Source organism: Podarcis muralis, chromosome 2, assembly GCF_964188315.1.
Source record: "Podarcis muralis chromosome 2, rPodMur119.hap1.1, whole genome shotgun sequence".
In the NCBI taxonomy this organism is placed as follows: Eukaryota; Metazoa; Chordata; class Lepidosauria; order Squamata; family Lacertidae; genus Podarcis; species Podarcis muralis.
In genome coordinates, this window is record NC_135656.1 from 45,069,690 (window position 1) to 45,081,257 (window position 11,568).

The following is an 11,568-nucleotide window of genomic DNA, read 5'->3' on the forward strand; positions in this document are numbered from 1 at the left end:
TAAAAGACATATTTTGAGACGGATTTCAAAATGGCAGATTAACATGGAATCATGGTGAATGGAATGATTGGTAACATGCAAAAGTAACATGATCTGAAACAGACAGATTTATGCTTCCTGAGGTGACCCCCTCAGCATGTAGATAATATATTATATAAATCAATATCATTTTCTTTCATAAGTTGTCTTTTTCTAATACACTAAACAATCCTGGATTCACAAGCCTTTCACTGAAGCAAAGCCTTCCAGAGCTCCCTGGATCATTTTTTGGGCAACATTTTGGGGAAGTATTTGTGCAAAACCTACTTAACCATTAAGAATGAAACTGAACAAATATTCTTATGAATAGGTGAGAATCCCTAAAATCAGTGCATTCCAGCAGTTTGCTCTCCCCTTGCCCCCATTAATTCTGCATCCTTGCAAAATTAATTTATACTTTGCTAGACTAAGTAAAGATAGAGTGCTGCTGTGCAGCTTCAGATCTTGGTAATATTAAACACCTTAACTGTTTTTGCTTCTCACATATATTTTGGAGTAAGATGTGTAGGAATTGCCTAGAAAACACTCTTTGCACATCTGTTTCACATCTGTATGAGCATTCCCACACACCACGCACTGGTCCCCATTAATCTGGCTGAATGTGCCTTCTGATGCTTCACCAAAGACCACTAGGTTTGCCCCTAAGTATTGGCTTATATTTACGTATAGAGAGTGGGACACATATATACCATCCTCCATTTCACATTGGGACATGATTGGGGGCAGATGCTCAAAAAGATCTAGAACTATTTTATGCATAATTTCTGGTTTGAGGAGATGATTTCCTTTGATTTCAGACCTTCTCGTTTCTTTTCTCTGCTGACATTTGTTTTGTTTCAGTTCTCTCTGTGCCGAATATAATACCACATTATTAGACACCCTAAGGAATTTGATCTTTTCCAGATATTAAATTTTCAACTAACTGTCACAAATGATGAGATTAAAAAGGAGGCACTTGCTTAATTTCTGGAAAACACCATTTCACAAGGGCCATTAAATAGTTATCAGACACCACTGCGATTTTCATTGAACAATTTACCCTTTTTAAAAGAGGAAAGCTAAGCCAGGAAACTAATTTATAAAACCCAGATATAGGAAGGGTCTGAAGGACATTTGGGCAAATCACCACTCCTAAAACAAAGTCAGCCCAGTCAAACCCCTCAAATGTCAATCTATGCCAGGGTTGCACAACTTGAGATGACCAAGGTGAACCCAATCTACCAGCTATGAATAGTGACCATCCCAGATACATGATGACCTCCCCTTATTTTTGCAGTCCTAGAAATGCAACAAAAACAAGAAGCTGCATTTTTGCTGCTGTTGGGACAACACTGCCAACCAGGGCAGATGAGCCGTATTCAGCTTGGTGATCCAAAGGTAGCAGAAACCTGATCTATGCAATCCAAGCCATGATATCCCATAAGCAAAGAGCAGATACTCTCCAGAAGATGCCCAGATAGCAAGATGCTTCTGCTGAGTTTGTCCCTATCAGGAGAAGGAGAAAAACAAGAAATAAGGGGTCACTGGCGAAATCTATCCAAATGGAATTTTAAGATGATGGAAAGTGCAGCTTTAAATCATTTGGCATGATGTATCTTACTGATAAAACCTCTTAGATGATTTTTTTTTGGGTGGGGGGTGGGGGGAGAACACTTCCACTTCCCAAACTCTAAGCCTGGAATTATTAACCTTTCCTGAATTTCTTGACTAGCTGTTGCAAAAACAATAAACAACATATCCCACGCACAAAAAGTATACTAGTTTCTGCATGATTTCTGTTCGGTGAATTTGAAGCATGTTGTCCCATAGGAATTTCACTGACGTTTCATTCTTGGGTTTCCCCCCTCCCATTCAGGAGAGTATGTTGTGATGATGACCCATTTCCATTTGAAGAGAAAGATTGGTTACTTTGTCATTCAAACATACCTGCCCTGCATTATGACAGTGATTCTATCCCAGGTATCCTTTTGGCTCAACAGAGAATCCGTTCCAGCAAGAACTGTCTTTGGTAAGTGTCTTGTACACTGGTGACTGGTGCTCAGTTCGACTGGTAAGGGCGAAAGTCCTTCCTGATGGATTGTTAGTAAAAGGCATGCCGGTTGGGGGCTGGCTGAGGTTGGTGGGGCAGCTCTTCAATTGCCCTAACGGACCAGCCTGCTCTGGTCTTGTAATAAGCAGAATAATTGAGAACAGTTTCCCTCAACCAGTGTTTTAGCACCTCTTATCTCCAGGCTTCTGTGGCAATATCATGGTGTTAGACAATAGCAAGACAAGGACCACAGAAACCAATAAAATGCCGGTCTGTGAAGTCTATGGCTGTATTGTGCAATGCGCAAAGTATTGCTTGGACAAAGAGTGGGCCCCATGCTTTCCAGGTACCAGCAGCTCATCCACTGATGGGATGCCTGCTGAATGTAGGTAGGCCTTCCACAATCCTGCATGATCAGGGTCCTAAGCACTTGAAAATTTCTGTCTGTCCAACAGGCTTCCCTGTTGAACAGGCAAGCTCTATATGGCTGGGCAGTGTGGGAGTGGTGCCAACAGGGGATGCTGCAGCAGGAGTAGGACTAGCATGCACAGCATTGCTCTTTGGGTTTGGTCCATTACTGGTGATGGGGCTTCCATGAAGGATTCTATGAGACACTGTCAGTAGCTCCTGACACAAAGCCTCCTTTCTCAACTGGATGCTCTCCAGATGAGAATTGTATGCAATTGTCTGCTGTATGTGGGAACGGCAGTGCAAAACAACAAGTTAAGGAAGGCTGCACAAAGCAATTCAATTCATTCTGGGAGGTTATATATATTGCATTTGACTAGGTTTTCCCTTCCAAAGCTTTATGTTTAGCTATCATGGAAAAGGAAAACCTCCAAATATTTCATATTCAACAAACAGCAGAGTTTGATTCATTATTCTGTGAGTGACCAGGGTGCTTAAATTCCATTTACTTCTCTGTGATTTAGGCTCCAATCCTATGCACATTTACATGAGAGTATAAGCAACTTAACGGGCCTGAGCAGACATTCATAGGATTGTGCTGGACAGGACTACAGCCTTAAAATCAGTTTTTTCTACACAAATCGTTATGCAGTTGGAGACATTTCAGAATAGGGATGACTGATAATTGAAAGGTCATATTATTTCCCCCCTCTGACAATAAATAATGCATCTGAATATGGATAGTGCAAGATATTTCTGATTGCTCTGTGTTTTGGCTAACACTTGACACAGTGGAAATATACTGCAGCAGAGATTTAATACATGAAATGTCTGCAGTTGTCAAGGTAACTGGTGAATATGTGATTTAACGCAACGGTAAGCAATGCAACAGAGATACAGACCTCTCACTTTCAGTCAAAGCTCAGCAGCTAGTTAAAATAAAATTGCTCAGCGGCGGGTGAGCAACATCACTACTCAAAATGCAAAGTATATGATCACAGTGGCATTTCCCCTGTTATTTAATCAACATTAGCAATATTTTTCTTATTTCGTCAGCATTAGTCTTTAAGCTGGTGGAGAACAGCTTGAAAATGTTGCTGCAGCATGCGAGATAGGGCTCAGAAACAAGAAGACCAATGGAAAGGACTATTCATTTCATCTGAAAACCATTAAGCTGGCTCGTCCAGTTGAGGCATAGCCATAACTGTAATTTGCCTCAAATGCCAAGAGGGATGTGATTCCAGTTAGGATTGCCTCAAGATGTTTTTGGTGCCTCAGGCAGAAAAATCCAAATGGTATCCCCTAGTGGTAAACCATCACAATCATCCAATTAGCTGACATTTTGCCAGTTCAATGGTACAGCAAGAGTCCTATTCAGGAATTATAGTAATCCAGGCCACAGGGCAAGGAGAGTGGGGACTAGTACGCTTCTCCACATGATGTAAAACCCTGATTTTCCAGATGTCAGCATTGCACAGTGAGGCTCCCTCCTGTGAGGCACAAAATTTGTGGAAGGTGATGGGGGGCAGGGGGTGAGAGAGCAGCAGAGCTGGTGTGCCCATCCCCACTCCCACTGTTTCTGCGTTCTGTTTTCAAATTGTTTTAAAACCTAAATAGGGTTACCTTCTGTCCTCTCATGTGGACTTCCTCACCCTGTCCAGTGGTCAGGGACAATCCTGATATGACTTGATTTCTCCAGCTGCAACCTGATGATTTCCTATCGTCAGTATTTATGGAAGATAGACAGCATGGGAACTGCCATAAATCAGGTGACTGCATTGCGTTGCAGGTGATTGGACTAGATGACCCTTCGTGTCACTTCCAACTCTCTGTGATTCTATGTTACTGCAACATCTAATGCTGCAATCCTGGGTTCATTTGCCTGGAAGCAAGCACCATTGCCCACAGTGGAAATTTCTTTGATGTAAACATGCACAAGATGGTGTGGTATATATAAAAGTAGCTACCCTGCACATGTTCAATAGTATCCGTTTCATTTATGAATCTTTCCCCGTAAAACATCACAAAGCAATTAACAATAAAAACAGGCATAAAACAAACTTCAAATCCAATAAAAATAGATAATACTTGAATGAAAATAATGCCTGTCACTCAGTAAGTTTTATCTATAGCTAGGATGTGAGGTATCTGAAACTCCTTCCACGTGTCAAGGAGAGCTTGGATTTAGGATTTGCCCACAGCAATGCCTCCTACACACAAAAAAAAACATACAAGCCCTTGGCCACTCTAAAGTAGCACTTTGGATCTTGACTGATCTGTTCCTACATCTATATCTGGTCCAGACTTCTCCTTTGGCGGACTCAAGTTTTTTGATCCAGGGAAGGGATCCCCCAGGCAGAGTGGGAGAAACAACTTTTGCCAATCCCTCCTCCCTTGGTGGCTGCCAGTGCCACTTCTCACATGCATCCAAAGGGTCCTCCAAACATCTGGGACAGTGTGAGAGGTAGCATTGAGTGCTAGAGGGGTAGAAGACAAAAGCCACACTCTGCAGCTCTGCTTGCTGGAGCACACCCCGAGTGGAACTCTGGTCAGGGGATGCTCCTGCTGGTGCATCCAATGTTTGCATTACAAAAAGGTATTGCTAAACAAACCTGAAGACGTCTGTAACTAACTACAGTTGAGAGAGCCAGTGTGGTGTAGTGGTTAGGAGCGGTAGACTCGTAATCTGGGGAACCGGGTTCGTGTCTCTGCTCCTCCACATGCAGCTGCTGGGTGACCTTGGGCTAGTGACACTTCTCTGAAGTCTCTCAGCCCCACTCACCTCACAGAGTGTTTGTTGTGGGGGAGGAAGGGAAAGGAGAATGTTAGCTGCTTTGAGACTCCTTCGTGTAGTGATAAAGCGGGATATCAAATCCAAACTCTTCTTCTCCTCCTCTTCTACAATGGCGTATACTCAAAGCGATATCGCAGTTGTGAGGTGGATGGGAGTAGGCAACAGGGTGGCGATTGGATGAGTTCTGAAATGTTCTTGCTTTGCTTTGCAGGAGTGACAACTGTGCTGACAATGACCACCCTGAGCATCAGTGCACGGAATTCTCTCCCCAAGGTGGCTTATGCCACTGCTATGGATTGGTTCATAGCCGTGTGTTATGCGTTTGTTTTCTCGGCACTGATTGAATTTGCAACAGTGAACTACTTTACAAAGAGAGGCTATGCATGGGATGGCAAGAGTGTTGTTCCCGAAAAGGTAATCATATACATTGTCATATGACCCACTGTACGCATTGCATGGGAAACATGATCCTACAGAACCATAGTGCTTGAACTTGATAATCTGTCCTAAACATTCTCATTCAAATGTAAGCCCCTCAGAGTTCAATTTGCTCTCCCTGCCCCTCCCCCTTGTATTAGGACTGTTACAAGGAATCCAGTATCATTAATTCCTCCCGAAGATGCTACAACTCAGATGCTAGCAGTTCCCTTTCAATATTAACAAGCAATTTCTTTATAAATTCAGCAGCCCATTAAGATTTTTTTTTAAAAAATTCATATTTGCATTGAAATATGGAATTTATTGCAGCTAAGAGCGAATCACACATACGCATGTGAATTGCTGAGCAATTGCATATATGTGTGAAACAGCTAACATCAATTCAGCACCTCAAAGACAGCTTGCATATCACCCTTGTTGCCATGTCAAAATAAGACTTTTCAGTTGAGAAAATTTGGACATTCAGCAGTGAGCCACCAAGGGATGATTCATCAAATCACAAGACATCAAGAGATGTATATGCACGTGCCATCCAGACCCTTGAGTCTGAAAATAATAGCACTGGGGAAAATTGCGATGTTGGCAGAAGACTGCACATTGCTGGAGGCTTTCTTGGAGACGATGCCAAAAGGTTTTTTAAAAAAATAAGTAGGCAAGGGGTTGGATAGAGACTGGACAGCATTCACCTCTGTCCGTTTCACTGCTCTCTGCCTCTTTTCTCCTACATGTGACATCTCTATGGTCTGTACAGGCCTTTCCAGGCTTCCAGTTCAATTAAATGAATAGAACTAATGGTAAACTAATGGATTTTTCATTTGGAGCTCATTCATTTGGATTTCCATTCATTTAATTGAAATGAATGAAGAAAATGGAGTTCTCTCATCTAGAGCTCCGTTCTTTTCTAAAATGAATGTGCGTAGTTCTGCCACACATCTCTGTGCTCAGGTGCACTTGGCAAACATAGAAGTGACACTTCCTCCATTTCTATACATGGCTGCCAACCAGTTACTAGCCCTCTCATATGCAGTGCTGTAATGTAATGCACTGGGCTAGCAAAGAACTGTTATGAGCTTTTACAGGCAATAATAATAATAATAATAATAATAATAATAATAATGTCAGAGACTGCCTCCAGGTCCCAGCTCACAGAGGACCAACGCTAGCCAGCGGTAATATACAAAAGTCTTTATTAAAGTACATTATCCATTTTCAAACCCTAGCGTGCGTCTCTACGTCTGGACACTAGACCGGCGAAGCTCCGTCTGAGTCTCCGCCCCCTGTACACCAGCTTAAGAGTCTAGCCTTACTCCACCTTTTCCGTCTCTCTTTCCGCCTCTGGGTCCTACCACCCCCCGGGGTCCCTTCCTTCCTGGACGCTTCGGAGGCGGACCCCTCGGATTCTTCCCCCTCCCTTCGGCGGGCTTTAGGACCTGGCTCCCTATCCGGGCTGCTCATTGCGCCACCCTCTTGTACATTTGAACTTGGCGCGCGCGCGCTGCCTCCGACCTTCCTTTTGACCGTTTCCTCGCTCTCTGATGCAGGCGTGGCTAACCCTGACTCATGTCCTTCCGCTGACGGAAAGCTGCCTGCTGCCGATGCCTGGGACTCCTCCCCCCTACTGCTCTCCGGTGGGGAAGCTGGTCCCGATTTCCAGCTGCTGCTCTCTGAGTCCCCTCTGGCCCCTCCTTCCTGAGGTGTTCCCTCTGGCAACCCCCTAGCTCTGACCACGGGAGCCCCTTTCTGTGAATCCTCCGATTCGCTGGAGAGACTTAGAGACCTCGGGCGGCTCTCATCGCTCACTTCCCCCTCGGATTCCTCCCCCTCGGTCTCTAATTCCTCCCTTTCCTGTCCCTCTGCTCCTGAGCCCCTGACAAATAATAATAATAATAATTCAATGCTTTTACTACAAAGTCTGCTGCTGCAGCTCAGAAACTGCTGTGCAAAACAAACATGTATAGAATGGGAGATTAGGTGAACAATATAATCTAGGTAGAATTTCAAATGGGGGGGCATGCATAATAGGAATTGTGCAATCATAGGAATGTCTATTCAAAATAAAATTCCACTAAATTAAATTGATTTTCTCTCAGGGAAGTGTGTAAACAGTGGTATCCCCTTCTTCTACATCCTACTCTATCAAAGAGCCTTTTCATTTTTATGGGAAAGGATGCACCCATGCTTACAAGACAAATTTCTGTTAAAACAAACTTATCTATATAAAACAACCAACATATATACATTCCCATCAACACATGTGTATTTAAAGTTCCCCATGACTTTTAAACAAATATCAGAAAATTTTGCCCTTCCTAAATGTGCACATCTGCTTTTGTGCATAAATGGCCAGGAAATGCAATCTCATGGTTTGTTTTTTTTACAATATGGAAATAGCCATGTGGAAAACAAAAGGAATGTTTTGCATATTCCTAAAGCATACATATGTCTCAGAGCCATCCAAGCATTTGAATGGATGGTCGAATGGATGTATTGGATTAAAGTCTATGTTTTCTCATTCCTAGCCAAAGAAAGTAAAGGATCCTCTGATTATGAAAAACAACTCGTTCACAGCACCAGCGACAGCAACTAGCTTCACCGCTAATATCGCAAGGGACCCTGGACTAGCTACCATTGCTAAAAGCGCAACAATAGAGCCAAAAGAAGTCAAAGCTGACGCAAAACCTCCAGAACCCAAGAAAACTTTTAACAGCGTCAGCAAAATTGACCGACTATCAAGAATAGCATTCCCATTGCTTTTTGGGATTTTTAATTTAGTGTATTGGGCTACCTATTTAAATAGAGAGCCCCAGCTTAAAGACCAAAACCCTCCTCCTCACTAACCCCATTAACCATATATATAGTTTGTTCAGTCTCTTTTGCACTGGGGATTGTCTTATTAATATTATTATTTTTGGTTTTAAACACACAGCAATTCCCATTTGCTTCATTGCCTCTGTCTTAAAAGAAATTGAGATTTCCTTATTTTATGAAGTAAAAGTATATTATATATATATATAAATATATAATAGAAAAGATATTAATTCTGTACTCTAGGGCTGTAACAATGTGATGTAGACACCTGATTCTGAACCGTGAATCTGAACAAGAGAGGGAAATGTAAGAAATCCAAATCACTTGTAGATAGCCTATTGCTGAATGTTCCCATAACAGATGCTGTACATGTCAGAAGAGAAATATTTTTATGCAAAATGATAGAAGGTAAAGCAGTCTTTATATATGTTCATGTTGCACATATGGTATGGTATTTTCCATTTTTGGAGTGCTACTTATTTTCAGTTCTTTTATAGAATATATACATCTTTCCAAAGTGGTGGATTCCAGAAAATACAGTATTTTTCCTAGATTTATTTTTCTTTCTTTCTTTGCCTAAATTACCAACCACCAGTTTAAAAAGTATATAATGTTATTTACATAAAAGGAAGCCTACTTACTAATGGTACAGGTTATCACAGAATAGCACATTTGATTAACGATGATGAATGCTTTAATATGCTCCCTCGCTGCAGTCTTATTTTAAGCATCAGATTGTCACTTGACTTGATAATACTGAATCTATTGCACATTAAGTGCAGAGCTCTAATTACTTCTAACGCGTTAGAGAAATCGACTCTTGGATTATTTACAGGGTGAATTTTTTGTTTTGGTTAGGTTTTTGTTTGTTATAGGAAGGGGGGAAAAACACAAGAACACAGTTTTGCAAGCTCTAGAAAAGTTGAATGTATTATTTTATAAAACCGTACATTAAAAGCTTTAGATTGAAATATAAGGATAGGAGAAAGACAAAATCTATTATTTCGATAATATTTGTAAATATACAGCATGAGATTGTACATTTTTTTACTTTTTTATGTTCTTAATATATTGTGTACGGTTCACCTCTCTAAGCTCTTAATATGTTATATTTTAAAAAGAAACATATTTAGAGCCTGCAGTTAAAAACAAAAAAAAGAGTCAGTGGCATTTGAAAGAAAATGAAAAGACTAAATGTAAGAAAGACAAAGAGGAGAGCTTGGAATTAATTCCATTTGTAAAGTGGCTATCTGTACAGTACTTGCAGGTTGAAGCTGTCATCCAGTGTATATTATTAGGCTAAGACTGGTATGCTCAGGTAACGCGTGAATACAAAAAAATATGGAGTTATATTTGGTAGGAAAATGGTAAAATATTTAAGACAAAAATCATCTGTATATTATTGCTATATTTGCTGATACATAACTGTTAATTATAAGTGATGTAATATATGTAGCATTAAATACAGAAAAAAAACATACACAAAAGAATGTACAGGAAAATACATTTTATTGAGTAAACTTATTACATTTCATTTTTACTGTAGCAATATATTTGTAGGAACAATATGTAAGGGCTTTAAATACAAGATGTCCATTTTGCAAGTTATTAGTATTCCCTTCAAAAAATAATTCTAGCCAGTTTCATTTCTGATGAGAATTTATTTTAAGAGGGGGGAGTCAAATTTCAGAGACGGATATTTTCAAAATGTTGGAGACACTGATGGGATTTTGGAAGCATTTAACGCAGTGGTTCAGAATCCATAACACATGGTAGTGAATGCATTTTAAAAAACAATGCTACATGGACCTTCAATCAAAATAGCTAATAAGATAGTCAGTTTGATATCTATACATGTTACAGGCAATGTTTTATATACTCTTTCTCAATAAATCAAGAGGTTGCTGCTCACTTAGTATCTACAAAACGAAATACAGTAGTTAACTTTTTCTTTAGAAAAGGAGACTTTTTTTAAAACAAAAACTAATGCTTCATTGTCTACCATTTAGTCCTGTCTAAACTTGATGAGCGAATTTGATTGGAGCTTGCTAAAGGAGGATGTGTAATCTTCTGGTATTATGTGTAGATATATGTATAGAAAATAAAATAAAATAAAATACGACTCTTTAACTTCGGTATTTGTTTATCTTGTTATTTTTGGCGTTTAAACTAGTGTGTTCTTTCAGGGCATTTTACCTTCCTAATTATCCATTTTGCTACTTTTTGGTCTGCATTTTGCACATTAGATGTGAATATTACTTAACTAGTCGGCTTTTTTGCTATGCAATGACTGCATAATACCATCTCTTAGTTTGTTAGTCTATGTGAATAGTATATTGTATAAACCTGATTGCACAGTTTATCAAGGACAAGGCATTCTCTCTATGTAGCTTTTTTACAGTGCTTTGCTAAACCATGTAATAATAGTAAGTCTTCCTTGAAAATAATGATACACTCTTATAGAGGACAGTTTCTGTTTACTCCTGGGATAATTTAAAAAACAAAAACAAAAGATGACATTGAATGTTTATTGCACCTCAGTGCAGTGATGTGGCAATAAAACCTAAATCTATAATAGAGGTTGTTTATGGCAGACGCATGCAATGCTTTACAGAGTTTAGCAAAAGCTCGTTATTTTATGTCATACTGTAATTCTAATTATACTAATAAAGTTAAAAAAATACTATGAATAACACAAGTGAATGTTTTTTACTTGGCTTATCTTACGTTTAAACATGGCTTCATTTTAAGACTGATTTGATAAATGATAAAGCAGACAGAAATTTCTTTTGCCATGTTATAGAAAATGAGTGATTTGGAAGGAGTGGCAGAAGACAGCATGTTTGGAAAGGCAGTGCTTTTTTCTGGGGGTACGCATACCCATAAACATTTTGTGAATCTTTGCACTTTTGTCCATTTACCGTATCCCCCCCCTTGATAAAATGGTGATTTTCTTGAGTCAAAATGAGAGTACCCCTAAATGTTTTTTTTTAAAGAAAAAAAGCACTGTGGAAAGGGATATGAAAAACAGTTGCTGCTGCATAATTTTGGC

At 39.9% G+C, this 11,568-nt stretch overlaps 1 protein-coding gene across 4 annotated transcripts in view; it reads left to right on the plus strand.

Moving 5' to 3' along the window:
• Positions 1–10,650, plus strand: part of GABRA1 (gamma-aminobutyric acid type A receptor subunit alpha1) — a 37,530-nt gene extending 26,880 nt beyond the window's left edge. For all 4 annotated transcript variants that reach the window (XM_028717417.2, XM_028717416.2, XM_028717418.2 and 1 more), the window contains 3 exons: positions 1,895–2,047; positions 5,482–5,684; positions 8,228–10,650. In XM_028717417.2, the coding sequence (XP_028573250.1) occupies positions 1,895–2,047; positions 5,482–5,684; positions 8,228–8,545 (674 nt within the window). In that variant the 3' untranslated portion in view covers positions 8,546–10,650. The remainder of the gene's footprint in view (positions 1–1,894; positions 2,048–5,481; positions 5,685–8,227) is intronic.
• The last annotated feature ends 918 nt before the right edge of the window (positions 10,651–11,568 follow it).